The sequence below is a fragment of the Manacus candei genome, unplaced genomic scaffold (genome assembly GCF_025592945.1).
Source record: "Manacus candei isolate 608988 ecotype Guabito, Panama unplaced genomic scaffold, ASM2559294v1 h1tg000049l, whole genome shotgun sequence".
NCBI classification, from domain to species: domain Eukaryota; kingdom Metazoa; phylum Chordata; class Aves; order Passeriformes; family Pipridae; genus Manacus; species Manacus candei.
The window spans coordinates 15514150-15539220 of record NW_026138097.1 but is presented as its reverse complement, the minus strand read 5'-3'; the positions used below and the strand labels follow the sequence as shown (position 1 = coordinate 15539220).

At 41.7% G+C, this 25071-nt stretch overlaps 1 protein-coding gene across 3 annotated transcripts; it reads right to left on the bottom strand.

Moving 5' to 3' along the window:
- Positions 1-56: 56 nt before the first annotated feature.
- Positions 57-24695, bottom strand: SSR1 (signal sequence receptor subunit 1). Of its 3 annotated transcripts, XM_051799095.1 has the most exons (10): positions 24456-24695; positions 22290-22408; positions 20004-20091; positions 19569-19831; positions 18693-18769; positions 16967-17045; positions 15855-15948; positions 13126-13189; positions 1211-1270; positions 57-895 (listed from the first exon to the last, which is right to left on the bottom strand). In XM_051799095.1, exons 1-10 carry the CDS (start codon positions 24538-24540, stop codon positions 871-873), a joined length of 954 nt encoding a protein of 317 aa, XP_051655055.1. In that variant the 5' UTR covers positions 24541-24695; the 3' UTR covers positions 57-870. The 3 variants fall into 3 exon arrangements, with proteins under 3 accessions (XP_051655055.1, XP_051655056.1, XP_051655057.1); XM_051799096.1 differs by lacking the exon at positions 57-895 and having other exon boundaries at positions 13112-13189; XM_051799097.1 differs by lacking the exons at positions 57-895; positions 1211-1270; positions 13126-13189 and adding an exon at positions 15235-15284.
- Positions 24696-25071: the final 376 nt, after the last annotated feature.

Below are 25071 nucleotides of genomic sequence, written 5' to 3'. Positions count from 1 at the left end.
TTAAACTGCTGCTACGAATTGTGTACAAGACTGGTTTATGCCACATGAACAGAGAATCACACATTTGTTTTGGTACTTTTATTCCTCTTTTTATTCAGTTGTACAGTACTTCCAAATTCAAAATAAAAAGTAAAACTTGTTCTGTATCAAACCATCTAAGCAATAAAATGTTATATTTAAAAATTATAGGTTATGAAATGGACGTGGCTCTTCTTGTGGGTTTGTTGTAACTTGCTCTCAGACTTAGTTCTGCTGGAGAACGATGTACAAGCCAGAGCTTATCTGTGCCAGTAGCATCAGCATTTCTCTTCCTTCGGTTGATCTGAGTTTGAGTTGCAGATGATTGCAGCACTCTGAAAATGCATGTTCCTTTTGACCACCATTTTCTAGTAGTCAAGCCCCTTTGAAATGCTGCTTTTCTCCTGGTGTAGTTCCTCAACAGAGCAGCCGAATACAACAGGAAAGTACTTTGGTGCTGATTTTCCTGCGTAGGTGGGTCAGGGTTCTCTTTCCTTTTTTTTACTAATTGAGCCCCATGGTCACATAAGTGAGTGTCCTTCCAGCTGTGGTGATTAACACTATATCAGTTGCTTTCTGTATAAATTAAGTAGGTTTCTGCCACTGTAGTATTTTTCTTGCATAAGTGTTTATGGTTGTGAACTCTTCGGGATGTATTCAAAAGCCACGTGCATGTGTCACAAAGAGAGAAATCCCTTGGTTTAGCTTGTCAGAGCTGCCTTAGTTGCATTTTATATGCCTTCCTATAAATAAAATGCCTTTCACAGGACAGTGAGCCAAAGAATCATCTGAGTTGTCTATCCAGCTCTGGAGGCCAGGGAATTGCAGTGAAGCTGAAGCATCCCCATCTTCCTAAGTCCTGCTGCGATGGCTCTTTCTGGCAGGGAATTGAACCAGGTTCAGAATGAGAGAGACAGACTTGGGATGAACTGCTGCTGCTTTCCTCCCTCAAGCCTCCTGCACATTCCTGACAGATGTCAAAATTCCTCAGCACTTCCTCTGGTGAGGAGCTGGTCCCTCCTCCCTTAAGAGGGCCAGGTTCAAAGAAAAGCAGTCAGCTCTGCCCCAAACCGAGGATACCTGATGAAGTGGGGCTCTGTGAATGCTCTCTGGGTGGGCTGAGGGGGTGGAGGCATGATTTCTGAGGGAGGAAACCAGCAGAAAACAAATCTTCCCTCTCCCACCCACTGACCTGTGTCTCCTCTCCTCTCGTGAGACTGATGGGAAGCTTGCATCCAAGTGGAGTGGGGACCTGTCAGGAGGTGTAAAATCAAATGGGATGAGTTTATGTGGCTAGGAAGTGACTGTGACTAGTTACTTATGAAATAGATGACTTAGAAAGCACTTGGTTCTTGGCCATGGAAGGGTATAATTGCTGTACCCAGCCCTTTTCTCCTTCTACCTCAATTTGCAGTGACTATTCACAACTTGGGAATTTCCCTGCTCTTCTTGCCTTTGACAGGGTGACACTCTGCAGGGCCAGCTGAACTTTGCTCCTTACTGGCATTTCCCTTTCCCTCTTTCTGCCTCCACTCCTCCCCACACCAACTCCAGCAGCAGATCTGGCCTGAAACATCAGGTTAACAGAGAGGTGGGGAGGTGGTAGTGGTGTCTCTGTGTGCTTCCTCCAACTTGCTGATTCCTTATCTCATTCCCTAAAGATTTTTTCCCCACTGTGTTTAAAGGTAAAGCTGCAGGCTAAATCTCCAAGCATGGACAGAGAGTGGCGTAGCCCCTGTGTTGTGGATCTTTCTCACAGCAGTGCCTCAGGCATGGAGGCCACACACTTAGCCCAGAGCATTAAGGTTTGGGGAAGATGTAAGTCCTGTGCCACCACAGGGATGCCTTGGCAGCGAGGGGCACCAGGAGAGTGAGGTTTTTTCCCAAGTGTGGAGTATGAAGCTGTGGGCTGTGGGAATGGGCTGGAGATAGCAGGACTGGGTAAAAACTGGCTGTCCCAAGGCAAGATGCAGACCCTGGTTGGAGCATCTTTTGCATCTTTGCTGCTACTGAATTGCAAACAGGTAAAGAGAAAGGAATAAAGGTATTTGTTTTCCATTATCCAGCTGTCAAAAAGTAGCCAGAATCTGAGAGATGGGAGGGCTGAATGCCTACACCAACATCTTCAGAAAGTGAGTACAATCAGAAATAATTTGCTGTTGACACTTAACATAGTGTTTTGGCCTGTTCTGTTGAAAAAAAGCCTTTCTCAAACAAAATCGGTCACAATTCAACTAACAAAGGTGGCAAGGGGTAAAAGTTTACTTGAAACTTTTCCTTCTTCGCAAGTCTCTGGTTTGGGGAGTCACACATGCCGTACTCTTTAGGCCTTTGTGTAGAGTTACAGTGGGATTGAAAATGTCACTTTTAGAAACCCTGAGGCTTAGGACTACCTGTAAAAGGGAGACAAGACCCCAGCACAGAATAATCGGCACTTTCTGTATGTCAGTCTAACTGGCGCCATTTTTTATCACCCACTCTGACAGAACATCTCTTAACAGCTGGACTGTGCAAAAAGGGGCCATGCCAGCATTTCCAAGAACCTGAGTACTGGAGTACCCAACGTCAGGGAGGGAAGTGAGTATAACCTGTACAATGCACCAGCATGTTCTGGTGTCATAGGTCACCTGAGCCTCCAGCCAAGGAGCTGCATAAAATATTTTCCCCCCATTCCCCTTCCTTGGCACTAACTGTAATCACCTGTGCAAGGGAGGGGCTGTGCTGCAACAGCGAAAGGGGCAATGAGGGAGATGCTGGGTTTTGTGCTCCAATCTGTTTAAAGAAGGAATTGACTTGGGGGATTTTGAAAACCTCCTTCATGCTAGGGAGGAGCTGAATGTTTCATGAAAAATGGTCCAAGGTTTGGGGAAGAGGGAAGTGTGTGTGTAGGAAAAGGTATGTATCTAGCCTAAGTGGGATGGCATGATCTGACTGGTATCTGCATCTTGGATTGCCTGTGCGGTGTCTGACCTGGGGATGTGAGCGGTCGCCTGGCTGTGTGTGCACTGCAGGTTGGTGGCATATCACCACTTCCCTGTGGTGACCCCTGGACTTTGAGTCCTGGGTGTGCTCTGGAGTTCCTGGGTTTGGCCTCCAGCCCAACACTGGAGTTGTGCTCCTTGCTCCATGTCCTCACATGCACACACAGGGAACAGGGGAAACGAACATTCGGGAGCGTATTGTCACTGTCTGGAAACCAGTGACTGCAGCTACCTGCAGATTTGCTGCTGGATTTCCCTAGTCTTTGGAAATTAGTGCCATGCTGGATCACAGGATTAGAGAAAATGGAAATATCTCTAAAATGACAGGAGATTCAGCACAGCTGGGGTTCCTGAGCCAACAACTCTGCTGAGCGGGTGTATGGTCACAGCCTGTTCCTCTCGTTTTTAGGAACATTAACAGGAAAAGTGGTTTGTTCATGGAGCCTCATCTAGTATGTCTGAAGCATGTCCTCCAGATGCACAGACTTGCACTCAGCAAGTTCATACCTCTTGGCCTTTCTCAATATGACCTCAATGGTGTCTTTCCTAGTCCCCTCAGCTGAGGACTGTGTATTGGGAATGCAGTTTGAGATGATTTAGCCCCTTCTCGACAATCCTGAAAGGATGATTTATACCAAGTAAGCCCAAGGTGTTTCTCCCACACGTTGAGTGGGTGTCAGACACAAGTGGTGTGTGCCCTTAGCCCCAGGACAAGTGAGGGACTCACTCGTCTAGTGGTACTCGTGTTTGCTTGGGAACTATTAGAGGACTGAGATGGGGGCACAGCATAGGGAGGAGTGCTCTGGGACAGAATTATTTGGGATGTCTCACCAGCTGCAACTCTACAGGTGCGAAAGCTGCAAGAGCACCATCCCTGTGTGCTGCCAGGACCCATCAGTGGCTTCACCTGGGCAGGGAGGCCTATTTAAAGCAAGGGATGGGGTGAAGGTTAGGTTGGGGGTAAGAGTGTTGTGTTTGTGAGCAGCAGCATGTTCAGCACTCTAAAAATATGTTTATGAAACTGTTTTTCCAGAAATACCTTGTTTTAAAAAGGAAATTAAGTGGTTTAATACTTGGGAGAAATACAGTGGAGAGTCAGAGGGCAGCTGGCCTGCTCCAAGACAGCAGTGAAGACACTGCTGGCAGCAGTCTGCTGGTAGGTTACTGCACAGAATGGGATGCCCAACAGATATAGGAGCATCTGCCTTGATGTTGATATATGCAAGTGTCACCTCAGGTAAGTGGCATATAACCTGCATACACATGCCAGTGTGTTAATGGGGTGCCACACAGACAAAAAACTTGATTGGTTTCTCTATGGAAATGAAAACCTTCAGGGTATTGCTAGGTAAGGTGCCAAGATGCCTTCATTTCAGGACACATCTGAAATCACCCTGTAGAGGTGAAATTAAATGGAGTTGAGAAATATTGTTGAGGCTTTCCTAAAATTCTAGTATTGCCTCCTACCTTCAGTTCTCAAGTCCCCCCTCAGCCTAAAAAAAGACCCTCACAAAAGGGAAGCAGTTTTTTTCATATATTAAACAGTAGTAAGTGGGAAGACTCCTCTGGCTCACCCAACCTCACTGAGTAATGCAGTAAACGTAGCAATCCTCTGAGTAGTAGGAACCGAAAATAGCTTTCTTCTTTGCTGTGCTAGTTTATTTCTCCTGTGCCAGATTTGTCTCTTGTTTGTCAGGGAAAACTGCCAGGAGTGTATGAGGAAACTCTGGACGATGGGTGTTTGGAATACGCTGTTGTGAAAGCGCCTGAACTTCTGTAGAGCCTTTCAGCAGAGGGTTGTGAAGCAGCTTACGAATATCAGTTAATGGGAGGCTGTAAATAAGAGAAATCTGCTGGAGAAAAGGCTTTTCGTCATGAAAGGCCTGATCTGTTTTCATAATCTCGGAGGCAGAGGTTAATGCAGTAAAGGCCAGCACGGCTATGGGCTGACTTTCCGTCGGTAATTTTTAGCCTGTAACCACACGTGGAGCGCAGCCGTGCTGCTCATAAAAATGTGTGAAGGTTAGGACAAAATGTCAGCCAGAGGGTTGGTAGCTCTACTACAGGGCATGATCTGAGCAGCTGGGGCATGAGGAACAGCAAAACGTGCCTCTTGGCAGCAAATGTGCAAAGAAATGGTCCTTCCTGAGTGTGCGCACACAGCACTATCAGCTCCTGCCTCCAGACAGGGAGTGGGTGCAGGAACAAGGTCAGTTATGTTTGGGTAACTAAAGCAATTGATCTGTTAAGCTTCCTCCCATCTCCTGATCCTACAGAGAATGACAGCTTAGGTTTGTTTTAAATGAGCAGCATCTGACTTCTAATGAATCTGCACCCAAAAGAAATATTTGTATCTTATTTTTGGGTGATGGTAGTGCTATTTGTGAGACATAGGCTTGCTTTGACCAGTATTTCTCCCAAGTATTTGCAACTCAAGCTTTACCACATGACCTGTGCTTGGGAATGGGAAGGTGACCAGGTAAAACCTGGCTCTAGACAAAAAATATAACCATCATTGCTGTTTTCTTCTAATTCTAGTGAAGCGCAGCCCTACTTGATGCACAGGGCTTCTAGGGAGCAGCTGGGGAGGAGGTAGCACATGGCCTCCCATGTTCTACCACATGCGCTGCTGCTGAGTAGGATCCAATATTCCTGGATTTTGCACACTATGCCAGAAAGTCTTTTTGGTGGCAGGATGTTTAACACCATTTCATCTGCTGCCTTCAAGGTGCCTGTGTGACTGAAGCTTCAAGGTTACATGTATCAGGTCCATTATACTCCACAGTCAGAGAAAATCAGAGTATCAACCTGCCTGCATATACACAGCAGTCTGTGAAGTCTGCACCACAGCACAGCGAGTTTGATTTCTGGGTTCGTGTCTAGACCACTATCTGTCAGTATCTTTTGGAGTTAAAACCACAGGGGCTGTCTAGCACAGCTACCTGAGACACAGAGCCTCTTAGAAAACGAGCTCGTAGGTGAGGGAAAGAGAGGGATCTGGAGAACTGAGCAACATGTGCACCTCGTGGTAACGTGTTCTGGCACAGGCTGCAGAGCCACACGCTGCCTTTAATGCATTTCGCTATTACTTTTTGGTGAGTGCACCTCTTTGACAGTTTTGAACTCCTTTTCTAAAAGAAAAGTCTTTAGCAGCTGCAAAACACCTGCTTAAAAATGAACATACTTAATTTGAACAACACTTAATTAAAAGCGATAGCAGCCTCTCCCCCAGTTCCTTCCAGCAGTGTTTTACTGAACTACAGCTGAGGAATGTTTTGCAGTTTGTTAGCAGATCCCTGATGGCAAGTAGTTATTTCCACTGTAGGGAATCAGTGACGTCTGGGTTGGTGCAATTCTATAAATTCAGCAAAATAGGAATGAGAGGCGATGGCCCTTGGGGATTGTCACAGAAAGAAATTACTAACTACAAGGAGCACTGCACCTAACTAATGGAACAGTAAGTGACACTCAGTGAGATGCTTTAAACGGGAGCAGACTGAGTTCAGTCTCAAGAGGACCTTGAGGGAACCTGTCAAACTACTGATACATTGGAGAGGAGTGTAGCATAGTTCCTAAAATACAAGCTAAATCCTCTTTCATGCACTGGCGTTCCCGTGGTGCCTAACAGCAAGATGTGCTTCCTGGTTTCCAGCTTGCTTGCAGCAGCAACAAGTTAAAATTAAGAGGGCAAAATGTCATTTTCAGCTGTGAGAAATTAATTCCACTCTCCATGAATGAAGCACTATTACAAACAACCAAACATTAACTAAGTCTTAACTACTGGCTCTAAAGAAAACGTTGCACTCCATGATCAAGTGTTTTTAGGGTATTTAAACTTGCTTCTAAATATAACCTGTTATTTTGGTGACAATGTTTGCCACACTGCATGTAACAGTCATCAGACACTATTTAAATTCTAGCATTTCCTTTGCACTGGAAACCTGCAATAGGGTATTTTAAGACTTTCCTCCTTGCTAAAGAAAACAGTGTGTTCTTTCTTTCCTTCTCTCTCGAAAACTTAGGGGTGGAAAACTTGCCAGCTGTGGCTGGGATCAAGCATGCTGTCCTAGCAAGGTTGTGTCCCCTGCTTGCTTCTGCAGTCCTGTGGATCCAGTTCAGGCAAGGAAGCTGCTTCAGTGTTCTGAACAGTCTGGGCTCTTTGATCCAGTCTTCATGGAAAAGCTGAATGAGAACCTCTTTTTATCTGACTGTGGTCAAGGTGCATATGGGGTTAAAAGGTCCAATTTAATCCAACTCTAACCACGGGAAACCTGACTGTGGAACCAGCACCGAGACAGCAGGTGGCAGAGGCAGTGTGTATGCAGCATCCCTATAAACCTTGCCTCTGCAACACCTTGCAGTGACAGTGCGGGTGGCTACAGCCCTGATGTTTTCTGGAAGCAAATGCAAGACACAACCACTTACAGCTTTTCTGACTTCAAGCTTCACATCTGGCAATTATTTTCTGAAAAGCACAGAAAAATATATTGCTCAGATTTACTCTGGTGACCAAGATACAGCAAGGAATGATTAAGAAAGGCTAGACACAGATGCTCTAACCCATCCATGTAGATGCTGCTCTTTGAGAAGGGGCTAAAGCTCTCTTGTACTTGTCTGTTATGAGGAGCAGTTGTCACAGGCTTGGGAGATCCCTCAGCTGGCAGATTTGGGTATTGCTGGCTGTAATAATTTCCATCTAGTGAACCCAGTACCATATTTTATTTCCAGGGTAAAGGCTTTAATCCCACATGCTTCATCAAGCAGCTTCATGTCTATGAAAATTACACTGTGTAGCTCCATCCAGGCCCTGCAGGGCAGGACTGAACCTTCTTTACTAGAATATGTGCTGTGAGATCATCTTGAAAATCTCCCTTATTCAGACAATTGTGAGACTAAGTACATCACCTCCAAGCATTCTCTTTGCTGTGTGAAAGAGCCAGCTCTTAAGTGGCGGTTTCATTTTGTGAATTTAAGTGGCAGAGGGAAAACTCAGTTAAGGTAGGACAAGTTGTGGTTTCTATGTCAGCTGAACAGACAGAGAGGGAGGAGGAAAGGCAAATTAAGCTTCAGCTTTTCCTCATCAGTTACAGGACTGCGATGTTGTAATGATGAAATATTACTGCATCTTGGCTAATATAAATTTATAGCCAAGACTACTAACGTGAGGGGACATAAAAGACAGGCAGATAGATAGACTGCAATAACTGGTTTAGAAAGAAGAGATACCAAGATGAGATCTTAAAAACCTATCTTGATTTTTTCAGGGAAAGATGAGGCAGGCTTCAAATTTCAGAGTTATTTTTATGTCTTCTCGGACCTAAAAATACATCAACACATCTGCTTTTAATTTTTTCCTTATTTATCCACAGATATAGTTCACAAATACAGGAGTCCCAGCATCCTTTATTTTTAAGCCATTTTTGTCAGCTTTTTTCCCCAGCAAGTCTTACCTTGTTCTGTTTGGATACAATACACCTGCTGGAACTGCTACTGTCAGAATTACTGCCTGGAACATCATGTTTGTTTGGTCAGATAACAAGCATTCATGGAAAAGCCATAAGGATTTGGCCTTATTAAAACCTTGTGCTTCAGCAACCTTTAAGCATCCTAACAAATCCTTTTTCCACTGCCTATGGTTTAACAGGAGGTTATTCCTTCTAGAAATGTAGGGGACTATGGCTCAGTTTTAACAGATGAGGATTCAAGAACTTACTGAACATTTTCCCAGGGCCCTCCCTCATTCTTATAAAGAATCCTAATCTTAATTATGAGTCCACTGTCCAAAACAGTGTATTTGCTCAATATTATTTCCATCCCAACTACACTTGTAGAAAGCAGCTTTTTAAGAATAGTATTTTTTCCACTCTTTGCATATTTGCAAGAACAGGTTGCTTTTCAAGGAAAAGGCCTTTTTTTGGTGCCATACTCATGCTTTATTAAAAAAAAGAAAAAAAGCTACACAATGCTAAGAAAAAAAAAATCAAGTATAATTTACAAAAACCTGCAGCTGTTTTAAAGAGATCTGATCTCACCTATAAATGGAAGTCAGCAGGTAAAAACCTAAATGTTAATTTAACACTTCGGTTGCAGTACATCTGAACTTAATCATCCAAAACAATCAGTCATTCTTAAACTGACTGTTGATTGTAGCTACACAAACAATCATCTGTATCAATTGATTAAAAAAAGTCACTGGGAAAATTGAAAAGATAAATGGAAAAATGTCAGAAGAATGTTACTTAGCCCGCCCATAAGCCTTTGCAGAAAATAGGAGATCTTTCTGGCTTTGCTCTCCTCTGTAAGTTAATTGCGATTCCTCTGTGAATTTTAGAAATGTCTAAGTGTAAAGCTGCTGAGTTCTGTTCAGTGAGGGGACTGAACTGGTACAGTATGGATCTATGTATGCAATTGCCAGCAAGCTACACTAGTGCTATGTCTTACTATCTCCACGGAAGCATATTGTGCAAGTCTCAAATAACTTCAAAACACTCTTGAAACAGCCCTTGTGTCACTCCTATGAGGTAGGCAGTGTCCTTCCTTTGGAGGAGAAAAGAGAACACTCTTTACTGCTCAGTACATCAGGCACACTGAAAAATGGGACAACCAGCCCACATTATTATTTGGCTTCCCTGCTACTTCCCTGAATTCAGAGCTTTCACCTGCAACACTTTGTTTAGCACCGTGCATTCCAGGAATAATCAGTGAATGATAATTTTGATTATACCTGTTCCAAGCTAAGGAAGAGCTTCAGCATAACTCTTTAAACAAGCACTACCATCACTAGTCTGCAATTTAATAATTTTGTACATGAAGAATTAAGGTGATGCTTCAATCCTTTAGTCTGACAGCAGCCACTCTTCTTTCTCAGATTAAATGATACTGGGAAAAAATGAACTGCTGTCATGAAGCAGACAGCATACAGAAGGCTACAAGTATCCCATGCAGTTCAAATCTAGCTCAATGCTTTGTAGACATGAACTCTAAAGCAGTTTTTCTTACCCCAAGTGTGGAATTGTTAAGTCTACACAATTTTTTTGAGTAAGTTAAGGAGCTGTGAGAAAGGAATTAATAGTGGTCCTTCACTCTAAGGCCATGGTTTATGTGCTGTCTAAAACCACTTTAACATCTCTTACTAATTAGGAAGAAACTCTAGCCCACGTCTTTTACAGTTCTCACTGTGAAACTTTCTCAAAACCTCACAGGAGCAGTGGTGTGGCAGTGTACTAAGCCAGCTGAATGGCGGTGAGAACGCTAGATTATAATAATGCTTATGCTGCCACATGGAAAGGGGTGGCATAGAGACAGGTAGAATTGCTATTGTCTCATCTTTAAGTCAGTGAAAGGATACCCTACACAGCTGGTAATAATGATATCCAATAACATACCTGTGACACTAAGCTATCTCTGTGTGTTTAAAAATTGAGTAGAAAATTCAAGTACCAAAATAAAAGTTTCTAACCAATGGGATAAAGCAGCAAGTATACTCTTCCATTTGAAGAAAAATGAGTATAGTAGACTGGCTTATTCACTAGAAATAATATTAGAGATGCCAAAGTTCGGTTTCCACTGCATACTGGAATGTTATTGCTAAGTTTCAACTACAGCAAATTAAAGAGAAACAAGTAATTCAAAACTGTTATGACATTTATCATGAGCAGTAGTGGTCTACTGGCCACTGTTCTTATGAACTGCTTCTGGCTGAGAAAATTACTGTGAACCATCCACAGTGAATGCCAAGTTGTATGATCAGAAAGATGGGTTTGGCACAACTGGACATTGCCAGTGCTGATTCCTAAGCAAGATGCCTCCTCTCTTCCTTCATGCTTAGAGCTTAAGCATTTGGAAGGTAACCTTCAAGTGCAGAGAAAAGAGCTGAAACCTTCAAGTAGTTACTTCTTATTTGTACAGTCCTTCAGCTTCTAAAGGCCACATTTGCTCCAGGACTCAGTCAGTAAGGGCTAATCTATTTATCTCAACAAAGACTAGAGTATTACAAATTAGCATCCTCTGTTCTGATCCTTTGTCTTTTTTCCCAGTGTACCACTGTATCTAGAGTAGCTCTCATCACCACCCCCTCAGAGAGTACCTTTGGATCCTTGGGAAGAATTAGAGCACACAGTTCAAGATGACCTATTACCAGAGGTGAAAAAAAAAAAACCCTCTTGATGTCAGGTTAGAGACATAATCCAAAAGAGGGAACTTAAGAGTTCAGTGTATCAGGTGCTGCAATAAATATAGGGCTTTAGTATATAAAGCATTTAATACATAAACACTCTGTTGAATCAATGCAAGCTTGAATATAAGCCCTCAAACCTACCACAGAATCACAGATTGCATCACTAAAGGCAAAAAAAGTTGTTCCACACAACTTGAGTGGAGATACCTCTTATGAAGGCAGCATTCAACTGTTTGCTAAGTGATCTGTATGAAAACAAAGCAATCTTAACTGTAAAAAGTATTCTGCCTGGACTAGCTATATTTTCAGAAAGTTGAATAAAACATCTCTTCCATAGCAAGATGAGTCAAGAACATCTTCACAGTTCATTCTGGAAAAGTGTATAATAAAATAGTGCCAGTACAGGTAGTTTCAGAGCTTAGATGCTTCAAACACACAGTGACAGGACTTGGAAATATTGCTTAGCATTCATTGACTCAGAAGCTCAGCCCCTGCAGAGCAAGTTTAGATCTAAAAGAGCATTTCTACAGGTGGGGATCAGAAAGGGCAGGGAAAGAAGACAGAGGTTTCAAATTGATGCCTCTTCCTGACCTAAAGGAGCTTCCAGATAACCTTCAGACACAGGAAGAGACGCAGTTTAGATGCAAGCAACTCACACCTTGTCCAAGTGCCTGAATGGCAGCAAACTGACACTGTATATCTGCTCTTTTCCCTGTCAGTTAAATTCTTGAATGCAGTGGGTGTGGATCAATACCTCAGTACCTGGTAATCATGTAAGCACAAAAGGGAATCTCATTTTGATTTCATAGAGCTTTTCTGCTTGAGTACTGAAATAACATGTGGTTAGTGATGAATACGCATCTGTGTTACTAGTAAGAAAGACAAAGTGAAAAAAAAAAATTATGACCAATGTACTGAGCAGCAGAAAGATGAGTGAGATTTAAAAACCATAAAGGGTGAAATAAATAGCTTGCCAATAAAAACCATTTTTCAAATTCAGTTTCAAGTGTGTACAGCAAATCCTTGTAAAGCTTTAAAAAAGCCCAAAATCAACATTTGGATACATATGGCATTCTAGTTTTTAGGAAAGAGAACCAAGAACTTACTGAAAAGTTGTTCTGTCTTGTCCAATAGTTTCTTGAGTAAACATTGCAGAACTACCACTATAATCTGAATACTTAAGCTGCTGGCACGACTCAAATAACTAACCATTTACCAAGTTGGGTATAAAAAAGATTTATGTAGTAATACCAATTCAGCACACAAATTCCATGCTTCACAAGTTCTGCTGCTGTGTAAGAGTCTTTCTAACATCTGTGCAGATAAGTCCAGATTTTTAGGTCACTGCATGCCCAGATCAAAACAGCAGCAAAATATCTACCACTACAAGCAGCTATACCCAATTGTGCCTTTAGAATGCAAACTATGCAGAAGTCTAGATGATCAGTGCCTGGCCACTGAAATGGGACCACGCACACAAACTTCAGTGTGTGCATGCTGTAAAGAATAATGTTACTTACTGAAGAAGAGAAATGCATACAGATTCTGATACAGATATGATACAATCAAGACAGATTAAGCCACTAGACATTCAGATTAGGAGAGGAGAAAAATCCTTCAAAGACAATGTACAGATGACAAGCCAGCATTACAAAGAACTCTAAAGGCACATTTCAGGTAACATGTTTCTGTTAAGACCAACCGCTTACACACGCAGGCACAAATCTTAACGGGTACCTTCCCCCACCCCCCAACAATTAAAAAAAAAAAATTTAAAGAGAAGTGCATTTTCAGTAATATTAACACCATTCAGTTAATCTGTTCAGTCCAAATGTTTAGCAATATTTTTTCCTTATGGTGATATGGATTCTCTGCACTACTCCAATCCAAAAAAAAAACCAAACAGGCAGGATTAGTAAAGGTTCAACTGTTGTACTTAGTTAATATTACTCATCAGAGCCCACTGGTCTCTTCTGTGCCCTCTTGTAGGGCAACCTCCTTGGTGAAGCTTTATCTGGATGGAAAAAAAAAAGAAAAAAGGAGTTACAGTTGCATCAATTGCAATTGTTACACGACTATGTATTTTTCTCCTCCCAAACAGAAGACAAACTGCCCTGCTAATGCAATGTATCACCACAGAGAAGCAGATTCAAGCAACTTGTTCAGCCTTTTTCATACTAAATAGAAGGTAACAAAAAAACGTTTCCATTCTGTAACATGCAACTCCAGGGTGAAGTTTGCTCTAGCCAGTTACTAAAATACGAAAAAACCCAGAACCAAAAACCTACACCATCTCCACCCCACTCCTCTGTTTGGAAAACTTTCATGTTCGGTAATTACACTTTCATAAAGTTAATGAATTATTTTGATCAATACTGACTTGAGTTTGCCTTCCTGAAGAATTTATGATTGACTCTCCTTTCAGCAAGTTGTCTTGCATAAAGCATTTCCACATTCATATAGACTAGTAGCTGAAGATAAGTGTTTTTCTTGTGAAAAATCCCACTTTTCCGGAAAGCATCCACATTTGACTATGAAGATGCACTTTATAATCAGATACCCCATGAAGATTCTTCACTGTGAGGGTGGTGAGGCACTGGAACAAGTTGCCCAGAGAAGCTGTGGCTGCCCCATCCCTAGAAATGTTCAAGGTCAGGTTGGATGGGGCTTTGAGCAACCTTGTCTAGTGAAAGGTGTCCCTGTCCATGGCAGGGAGGTTGTAACTAGATGAACTTTAAGGTCCCAATACAAATCCTTCTATGGTTCTATGATTATTGTAGAGAAGCTTCAATACTGTATGAAGTGCTAAAGTGATTGATATGTGCACCTGCTGACTTAAAAATGCACATTTTCTTAAAACAGAAGAATCTCCAATAACTTCGCTGAGAGTATGTGCAAACACAAGGAGCAGCCATCATGCTACTATGAGCCAATCAGTACATGTCTTTCAGCAATAAAAATTCAAGAACCTCCAATACCTTAAAGGCTACATATTTTAAAGAACTCTAATGTAGAGTTCTAACTGAAGCTAACTGGGAGCTGAGTAAACAACAATTAAGAACAACTTAATTGTTCGACTTACATCAGATTTTCCTAGACTTCAAGTATTAAGATATGAAAAGACATGAATATCTATTTGGCTAAGAAAGGGACTGGGACAGGACCCAAACATTACCAGGATTTGAACCTGTTTAAAGACAGCTTGTTATTCAGAAAAAACAGCATTTAGTTTTTCTTGCTAGATTGAGACTTCAGATTTCTGTGCCTAGATTTTACACTATCATTCTTGTGTCTCACAGAAAACAATGTACACAAGAAAGCTTACATCTTCACAAGTAGGGCAATAGTCCTGTAAATAGAGTAAAAAGGGTGAAGGAATAAAAAAAGCAAAGTCATCAGCTCCTGGCACATATCAGACCTAAGGCCTCTAGCCCTTCTACACTAAATGAAGCTCAGAATATGCTTATTTCATTAAAAGAGCAGTCTTTGCCAAGTAAAGGTAGGTCCCACAAAGGGTTTTCAAAGCACTTCTGTTTACATCTTGTCTAGGATGCACTTTGTTGAGGCTCTCTCACCTCACACCAGCCAGTGCTTCTGATGATAGTTCACCCAGATAAGAAAGACGCAGGAAGATAAACCTGATTAGTAAACTATTATACCCAAGGGTGAGGTCTGTTTCTCACTTAAACAAGATGCACTCAGCCATTGGTCATGAATAGTCCCTCCACCGTCCTTATGTAATATCAGTTTGACATTACACTAAGGTAGCAGAGAAGGCAAAATACACATCTGCCTTTTAGATAAAGAGTTCTGGGAACTGTTAGAAGAGACAACAATACTTCAGCAGTATCCTACTGAAACTATGTGACTACAATATAACCAGAAATGCATACACAAAATACATGAAAACATAAATTTAGAAGTACATAAAATGCATTTGTGCCATTGCACGCATCTGTTCTGTTATCTTTTACTGCTCATGCTACATCACCAGGCATTGCATGCAGGAAGCTGTACTTCTATCCATGCCCAATTATTACATGGACAACACATTAACCACTTTCACTCTGCAGCTCACAAAGGGTTTGCCTCACCTCTTCTACTCTGCACTGAAGCCATGGGAAAGCAAAAGAGAAGAAAAAGTAAGAGAAGTTAGAAATATCCACAAACAGTCTAAGGAAATCAGATATTTGGTTTACTGTTGTCATTTCAGGTATCAAGTAGAACTTAATCATTTTGGATTTGTGAAGGACATTAATACCAAGTTTTAATGTGGCTTTAGTTAATATACACTTCTAATGCTCATTTAAAACTTTGGTCTACAGGCAAACTTCCAAACAACCTACAGAAACTTTGAGATGACAGCTATTTTCTCCTATTTAAACCTCCTTTGTGATGCAGGTTTTGGGTAGAGATTTTATACTGTTGAAAAACAGTCTACAGACCAAATTGTAAGAGTCACCAATAGTCATTACAGAACAAATTTTACCGGTTGATCTAATAAAGACCAGGCTGCTAAAGTAACAGTCTAATCATTAAGCACAGTGCTTTAGACAGTTTTTATTCCCTAGAAGAGTTGTATGCTGTTGTGAGAAATGGGTATCAGTTACTTATTCCATTATAATTAATTGATCAAGTAGGTTTGTTATGCTCCAGTTTGTGGAAGACAGATTACTTACTTATTTGATTTAAAGTTTCTTGGGGAATCCAGCTCATATCAACATCATTTTGATTTGATGTTCCCATCTCTACTTTCTGTACCGGTCTTTTCCTCTGAAAATTCAAGAAAGGAAAGATTTTTCTTTCAAAGAAGGTTTGGATAGCACAATTACTAAAAATGCTACATTTAATGAATTGTAATTATTTCACTAAGGCACAAACTTAAGCCTAGTCAATGTATGGAGCTGTCTTTGCAGTTAAAGCTAACCTATCCTTCCTAATAGCAATTTATTCCCCAAGCCTCACATTACCATTTCTTATGCCTCACATTACCATTTCTTATGCCTCACAATACTTATTGCACATAAAGACATCAAGATTTCATGCACACCTGGGCAAGTTCATTATACCTGTTGCAAAAAATGGCTGATGATTAATCAAACTTTGTGATGACTAGTTTCATTATGCTTTCTCAGATTAGTACAACATTCTTGTATGTCACCTTGCAAAGTAGATGTCAACACACAATAATCATCCCATACTTTTTCCCAAGTGAAGTTACTTCAAAAATATGCTAAGCCACACCACACAAAGGCATCACCTATGCATTGCATACAGATGAGACTTCAAGCTTTCAACAGTTTTTACTTGCCAAACCACATACATAGACAAACCCTTAGCTGTTATTAGCTAAATTAATGCAATTACAAATGGAATTCAGAAGGCCCTAATCAATATTATGGCAAAGCTTTGATGAGAACTAAATAAAGGACTAGACAGCTGTTTTCCCCAAAGTCTGATCTGGATTAAACTAATAGGCAGAAATAGAGAGCATGGGGAAAATCTACCCAGTAAGTAGTGAATCAGAAGACACACACATCCAGTGACTGGAAGGTATCAAAGCTTCCAATTCAGCTTCAGTGTGGCGCCAAAGAGCTGAGCAATCAAAATGTCTTCAGTTATGAAGTTTTAAAAAACTCTCTAGTTTCTCCAGTAAGCTCTAAGGTTCCAAAAATAAATCTTCTGAAGTTTTACCTGTACTGTCATATTCCAGAAACAATTACTGAATTGCTTTCTTTTCACATCAGAAAGGTCTTGCATTAACAAGTACATAAACAAACACACTACCCACCTTCCTAGATTCTAGTAACTGATGTAGGCCAACAATGACAAGTAGACCAAGTCCAGCAAGGAACATGTACATGAAGATCCTTTAAAAAACAGTTTAAGAAACCATTAAATGAAAATCGTAAGTTCTGAAGAGAGTTTACACAGAGGCACAGAATCTAAGCCTAGCTTTGGCCACATATGAACTTTTGTAGGGGAGAAGTGGGAAAAAAAACAATGATTCTGAAACTGAAGTGCTAACAAATATTCTGACTTTGACTTCAGAAACTGTAATCAAACTTAATTCTGAACAACAGAACATTTGAAAAATGCTATATAAATTAGAAAAATGTTCTAAATAAATACTGAAATTGTGTAAATTCAAGAACTTTTTTGCACTATCATGAAGTTTCAAGATATTGGGTTATAGGCAATATTTATGTTTGTGACAGCTTTAAGCACTTACAAACCCCTTAAAAATCTCTTACATGCTTTTAGCAGCACTTGCTTTGCAGTAGTGTACTAGGACTTAATTCATTTGCAACAGAGCTTTGAAAGACCTTGCTTATCTTGTTCTGGGTTCCACAGTTAGAATCTACCTATGCAACAATAGTTTTTTTTAATCTGTGTATTTAGGTTTGTTTTGAAGAATTTTACCAGAAATACCTGTAGATACTTAGCAAGAGGTGAATATAAGTTAGATCTAAAATTAATTTGGGAAGTAGGCAGTTTACAGGTAAAAAACCTATTCCAAGCTGAACATGTGAACCCAGATTTATGATAAAGGAAATTATGGAGTTAAACTAAACAAGAGACTTAATTGAAAAATCCCTGTTATAGAGTAATTATCTATTCACAGGACATTTGCACAAACTAATTCTAATACACTGAATTCTTTTGAGAGCTCCTTTTTCAGAGTATCACACATTTTCATGTGACCAATTTTTCTTTCATTTATGCCATTCTATTTGAGAAATATGAATTAATGCAACAGCTATTTCTTTTGGCTGACCTTTTTTAAAAGGAAGCTTGCTCAGCAGGCAATTTCTACCTGTGGCAGGACAATTCAGATATTCAACATTGTCTACAAGTATTTCTGAAGAAAATTTTTTTTTTAACTCAGAGGTTCACTTAAAATTCCACTCCAGTGTTAAAATATTTAAAAGCATATCAGCACGGCATATGCTTGCAACATATAAGGTGTGTCAGATCTACTTATCTTTGAAAAGAATCACTCCTGAAAGATATCTTCTACAGATAGGGGATAGTGCAAACAATGGTTGAGTTCCTCTATCTTGTACTCCAAATATATCTTTTAGTTTATATAATCTTAGATTATACTGGAGTGCTCCAGAAACTTATTCCAGTCTTGACAGCAGGACCCATAGCCTAATACTATGGACCCTCTGCACCTCTTAACTCTTAGGAAAAAGCAGAGTAGAATAACAGCTTGGAATTGCTATGTACCTGTATAACATCCGGTCCTATTCCAGGCTTATGTCCTCTGAGCTAAAGCACATCTGTAAACTGCTCATTGACAATCCTGAAGATCCCCACTATTAATACAGACTTTAATTTTGGGGAAAAGTTCTTATTTTCAGTCTGTCAACATTTGTCAGATGCCTACTACACCATCAACATAGCTGACCTAACATTCAATAAAATGAGGATACAGGAACTATTCTCACTGGCACCACCAGTAACCTGTTCTACCAGGACACAATCTAAGCTTGCATCTCCAGTCTCCTTACGTTTCTCCATCCAGCCCATCTTCTTTTTCAATAATTGTAACAGTTTGATTGAAGACAGCATCTTGAAACATGTTGCCCTATAACAGAGTTTGCACATAACATTTCAAACTAATTTGTTAAACACATACGCAAATGTTTATCATCTTTTTCCATGTTCTTGGAAAAATTCTAGAAAGCAGTAACTCCTGCATAAGACTTTATTAAGTAATAAGTAGTGCTAGTTTGACTCAACACATAAAAGCACAAATGTTTTGCTCCAACTGCAAAGAACAGTCTTGATATTAGCAAGACAGTCACACCTGGCCTTCAGTATGTTATTTCCTATAACAAGAGAAGGGTTCTTATTACGACACAAAGGTACAGAGGCCCGTTAATCTTTGACCTGCACCAAAAGAGAAAAAGAATCCCCCTGTTTTATCCCCATTTATGCTTTTGCATAGTCTTCCCCCAGATTGCAATTACTGGCCATTTATTTGCCTAGAATAAAGTTTGCAGGTGGCATTCAGGTTGGTAGTAGGGTTTGTTAGCATAGTCCAATCTGAAAAGCACAGTGAAAATTCAGTTGTCCTAAACAGAGCTTTGGCTTTGGTTGGTTGGTTTGGTTTTTTAGGAGTACATCCCACTACTATACAGTTCTAAGGCCTTCCAGCTTCCACTGACAACATAACTTTAAGTGCAACATATAAAGAGCTGAGAGTGCCTGGGCAGCTAATGTGAAACATGTAAGCAGTCACTTACTGTGCTTATGTACCTAGTGATTTAGTTAAACATTACAAACGCATTCACTTTATGAAGCGGTAGTAACTCAACTAAGCAGTTCTTTCCTGACACCTCCACATCAACTAGGAAGATTCAGATGAATTACATCAGACTTACATTTACATCTCTGTAGTTGAGATTGATAACTAGACCGAAAGGACGACCACCCATAGGCTCAGCAGGGATGAAAGAGTACTCAAACGTGGCTTGTCTCTGTGGTGGAACTACTGTGTTCAGAGAGAGAGCTGTGAAGTTCTGGATATAAAACTGGTAGTCTTGGGGATACCGGAAAGAAGCATCGAGAGACTCGACAATGAAATCCTCTGTACCCTTATTGGTGAAGCCCACCAGAAATTTTACAATGTTGTTCGCTGGAAAGTCTGAAACACGAAAAAATATCCAACTATTAGAAACTTCATACACCACACCTAGCCAATTTCTAAACAGAGAGAATCTAGAACAGACTGTAGTTTTAGAGCTTCACTGTTTTAAGCAAACAGATACAGTCTAAGCATTGGTAAAGAGGATGGTAGATTAGCAGGGGACTCTTACCTTCACCTTTCACAAATAAGATAGTTGTATCAGCACTAGGTGAGGCTTTAGGCTCTCCTGACAAGTCTTCTTCCTCTTTTTCTTCTGTCTAAGACAAGAGACTTTTTTGAAAAAATCCTATAATGAACAGTGAAGCAAAGACCATGCTTGGTTCATGAGAATCCCATGCGGCAAAGCAAGCAACAACGGCAAGTACCAAATCCTACTATTGCAGGATTAGCACAGTCAGTCTCCCTCTAGACTTGATTAGCATCATTTTCAGCATTTCTTTCTATTTGTTATATTTTACACAGTACTAATCTGAACTGCATTTAGCTCTATTGAAAAGGTTTATAATCAGAAAGCATCAGCATGGTTTCTGTTTGGGGGCAGAAGGAAAAGAATAGAGTCTAAATGTTAAGTGTTCACATCTAAGATATTTCTATTTAGAAAACAAGAACTTCCAAAATACAGACAACCATATGACAAACGAGAGTTACTTTCACCATAGAGGGAGTGTTTAGTAGCTTTCTATTCAGTTTTCATTAGTTAAGTGTATATATGCCTGGAAACAGTTAGACTGTTGGAACTAAGCAAGTTCATGGACCCACTTGTTCAAGTTCACCTTCGTGACGATGAACTTTTTAATTTGGCAAATGCAAGCATTAAAGGCTTATTTTCCACTTGGGGATCATGGGATCATCACTGCCCCCACCAAATAAAAACAAGGCTGACCTAATTTTGAACAGTCTCAGCTAACCGCTTGCAAGTCAGGCCATTTGATTTCAGTGCTTAAAACGACCACCTGAAGCAGTGGATATCCTACTAGATCTGTCATACACATACCATGAACTCGGGAACCAGAGCTGAGCACCTAGCATCTTGATTTCAAGTGTATCTTCTCTTTCAGTGACAAATAAAAGAAATGTCTAAAAAGTGTAATGCTTTGTAACCGAGCCATAAACTATTTATTAAAAGCAAAATACACTCAAAAGGTTATTTAATAATACTCTGTCAGGACTGACATAGCATACCTTCCACCACTTAGCAAAGCTGGCCAACCATGAGCTCACCAGCTTATCAACATCAGTAAAATCTGATACAGTGAAAGAACAGTTTACCAGGTCTATGTTCTTACTATGCATCTTTGCCTAATAATGTCCCAGACTTCCTTATTTGAGAGAATTTTGTACACTAAGTGTCTAGCAAACCTAATACTCAGCTGCTATAAGCAGATCACAAACCCTCATAAAATATTTCACTTTTTTGTTTACAATTTATTTTGTTTGTAATTTTTTTTGTCTTGTAAATTAAGTTTAGTTAGTGGAATTCTTTTACCTGTGTTGTCTTGTCTGATTAGTTTTGATTAGCATGAATAACTAAGGTTTCTGAAGCCTTAGGCTGCAAGCTGCAAACTTTCACCTTGAAAAGTTGAACAAATCTTGAACTGTTGCTTAGCTATGTGAAGGGAGGCTGGGAGACCAGTGCAAACTGAAACATTAGGAAGCCACAACTGTCAGCAGAAGATGCAACCCATCCAGATAAATACAGTTAGAGAAATAACTCAATAAGGAACAAGAAGACCCCAGAACAAAAATCACCATTAAACCAAGAGGCACGTGCAAAGTGCATGAAGAACAGGTGCACATGTTGTAAGAGTATAAAAGCCCAGGGATTTTGTTCAGGGTTCTTTTCCAGAGGGACTCAGCTCAAACTGTCCCTATTGCAGTAGCACTCAATTATTAAATTATTTTTTCCTGGAATCAGACATCTGAGACTCTGCTGAGAGAAAACTTATGTCAAAGAAATTTTTTTTAACGTTTGCCAAGCTGAAGCAAGTGACCCTAAACAGCAACATGCTCACAACATACCCTGCAACAAGTGTCAGAGGCTAGGAATGTAGCAAGTGAAAAGGGGCTACAAAACAGACGTTCTGTTGCCCCTGGAAAGTAGATACAAAGAAGCCAGAATTAAGTAGACCCACAGCGCAATCTTTTTCTCAGTTTACTGAGGTGCAGCTTAAGCTAGAAAAGAACTACAGGGGGCTCCCATGAGAATCTGTTTCTCTCGCTTGGTGTTCTTTTTTGTGACCCATAGTTTTGGCAGGATGTCCCCATGTGGTTTCTCAACTTGTAATTCAGGAAGAAAAGATAAATCCTTTTGACACTTCAAACTGAACACAAGCTTAATCAGACACGTGGAAATAGCTACTTGAAAATTACATTACTAAACTCATATGTAAATTATCCAGCTTGAAGCACTTTTGGTCTAATTCATACTTCTGAAGTAACACTCATGTAAAATTACCAAGTCTGTTGGCTCATCTTCTTCAACTTCGGCTTCATCATCTTCATCTTCAACTACAGTATCTTCCACAGCTTCCTCATCTTCTGTAGCATCTTGAGCTGCAGCTAATAAACCTGAACCTACCAAAACAAAATTCAAGAAAGCCTTTTTAATGTCTAGTTAATGAATAGAAAACTGACACTGAAATACAATTCTCAAACTAATGTTTGAAGAAGTTCTTAAAAATCTGTCCAGTACAGTGTTCTGAAGCCTCAGTTGCAAAAACCTCACATTAAAATGATGCCTGGGTTGATCTTTCAGCCTTATTCCTTCTCTAATAACTTTCTCACCTACTCATTTATCTGCCACCAAGTTCAAAACCAAAAAGTTTACAGTTGGATGACAAAAAAAAATCAGCATTCACTCAGCAATGCTTAAATTTGCAGAAGGCAACAAATTTGCCTTAAAAGCTATTGCTTAATTTTGGAACATGTTAACATATGAAAATATTTTAATTTTGTAATTTAAAAAGTGAAAATAAGACATTGCTATTGCCAGGAAATTAATTTAGTAAGTACTGTTTCTTCTAAGACTAGCAAGTCTACTAAATGATTAGCATACTGATAACAGAACAGCACACTTTGAAAGGTAGATTAAAAGTTATTATTTTTTGCACGTATTTTCACTCAAGTTTTAAAATATAAAAAAAGTCTTTTTTTAATATGACCTCAATATAATGTACTAATATATCCATATATGCAACAGAACCACAACATTAGTCAGGAAAGAAACCTGACCTAGAGCAACGCTCCAAGACAAGTGTAATCTGATAGTTCATTGCCTCTTTGCTTTCATGGAGCCAAGCCTCATACATTCAAACACTGGGCAAATATGATTAATAAAAATATTGGCCATGGGACAAAGTTCTGTCCCTTCGCAGTTTACAGCACATAGAGGCAAGGCTGAGAACTTTTAAAACATGTGCACAAAACTACAGATTTTTTTTTTGTTAATAAACCTAACGTTTTCCACATATGAAAAAGTAGAAATGAACAGATGATTGATTTACCCAAGTCTGAAAAAGATCTAACTGCTATAAATATGCATTTAAAATAAATATTTAAAAATTTTCACTGGAAATAAGAATCCTTGAGCAGGACAAGTATATCCGAAGACTAAAGAACTGTCAGTCAGCGCTAGAAAAAGCAAACACAACCCCTCCTCTCAAGTGTCTTCAGAAGGTACACTCAAAGATTTTTGCTCGAGCACGTGCAACACTTAACCTAAGCCTTAACTACCGTGATTTTATTTGCTGAAGTTTTCAACTTGCAAGTGTACGAAAGACTATTTCAATTTAAAAATGAACAGGGTACAGTTAAGCCATAGGCACCCTTTGCTGCCCAGCACACTCCTTCATATCCGTAGCTTACAGTCTTTTCAATGGATGTCGGAGGGGCTGATGATGATGTGGCAATAGCGGGAAAGGAGAGCTGCCGGCTGTGGGAAGGGACTATCACACAGCATGTGCTGCAGCCCACTGCAAGAGCTGGATGAGAAGCCTCCCTTCCCTCTCCTGCCTTCCCAAACTTAGTAGTAGGGAGGCAATTTTCAGACCGTGAATCAGATAACGCTGCAGCGTAAACAGAGATTAGCGCTCCTCGGTGTCGCCAAGGACACTCGGGGGGTGGCGGCAGAAGAGGTGGGAAGGCAGGGTGGCAGCCAGCGCATCTGCGGGGGAATGTGGGAATCAGCACCGCCGAGGAGCGGCGAAAAGAACAAGCCCGCTGCCCCGTCCCCAGGCGGGGGCTGGGCGGGCCGGTGTCACGGCCGGGACCGGGACCGGTGACCCGGCGGCAGCCGCAGGGCCCTGCCCGACACCGCGGACGGCTCTACTGGGAGAGACGGGGGCCCGGCCCCCACCCCGCCGGGGCACCCTCGGACGGGGCCGGGGCCCCGCAGGCACCGGGCCGGGCCCCGAAGCCCCGGCGGCCACGTGCGCGGTGCGCCCGGGGCGATGAATGAGCAGCGCCCGCCGGCTCCCGGCGGGAGGGTCGCGGAGGCGGCGCTGGGCTCCGCAGGCCCCGCGGGAGCGGCTCCCCCTCCCCGGACCGCCAAAGGGATCCCTCCCGCCCCACCGCCGCTCTCCCGTGCCCGGGCAGCGCCGGCCGCTCACCCGCCCGCCCTCACCTGGGCCGCCGCGGGCGCCCCCGAGCAGCAGCGCGGCAGGGAAGACGAGCAGGACGAGCAGGAGCAGCTGCGACAGGCGCCTCATGATGGCGGCGGCAACGGCCCGGCACCCAACGCAGCCAGCCCCGGCGGCGGCGGGTGGCGGCCGCTGCGGGATTGTCTAAATGGCGGCGAGTGCGGGAGCGGGCGCTGGGACCTCCTCCCGCTCCTCCATCCGGGGCCGCGCCCGCCACGCTCCGCCCCCGCGGACGTGGCTCCGCCGGGCAGGAGGCGCGGCGGTCACGTGGGCGCTTAGCACACGTCTGCCCTCAGCCGCCGCCGGCGCCTCCCGATCCACCCGCGCCGCCCCTCCCACGGGGAAGCGGGCACGGCACCGAGCCTCTAGCAGTTCGGGGAGCCTTTGGACAACGCTCTCATCCACCTGGTGCAGTTCCTGGGGTGGGAGGGGGGGTCTTGGGGCTGTCCCGTGCAGGGCCAGGAGTCGGGCTTGGACTGATCCGCGCGGCGCTGCAAAATGTGGAAGATGTAAAAATCTTCTTAAGAGAAGACGTTCTTTGATGTTTGCTCTTTGTTTTCTTTTCAAGCCTGATAACAAGAAAGGAAATTTAACCCGTGA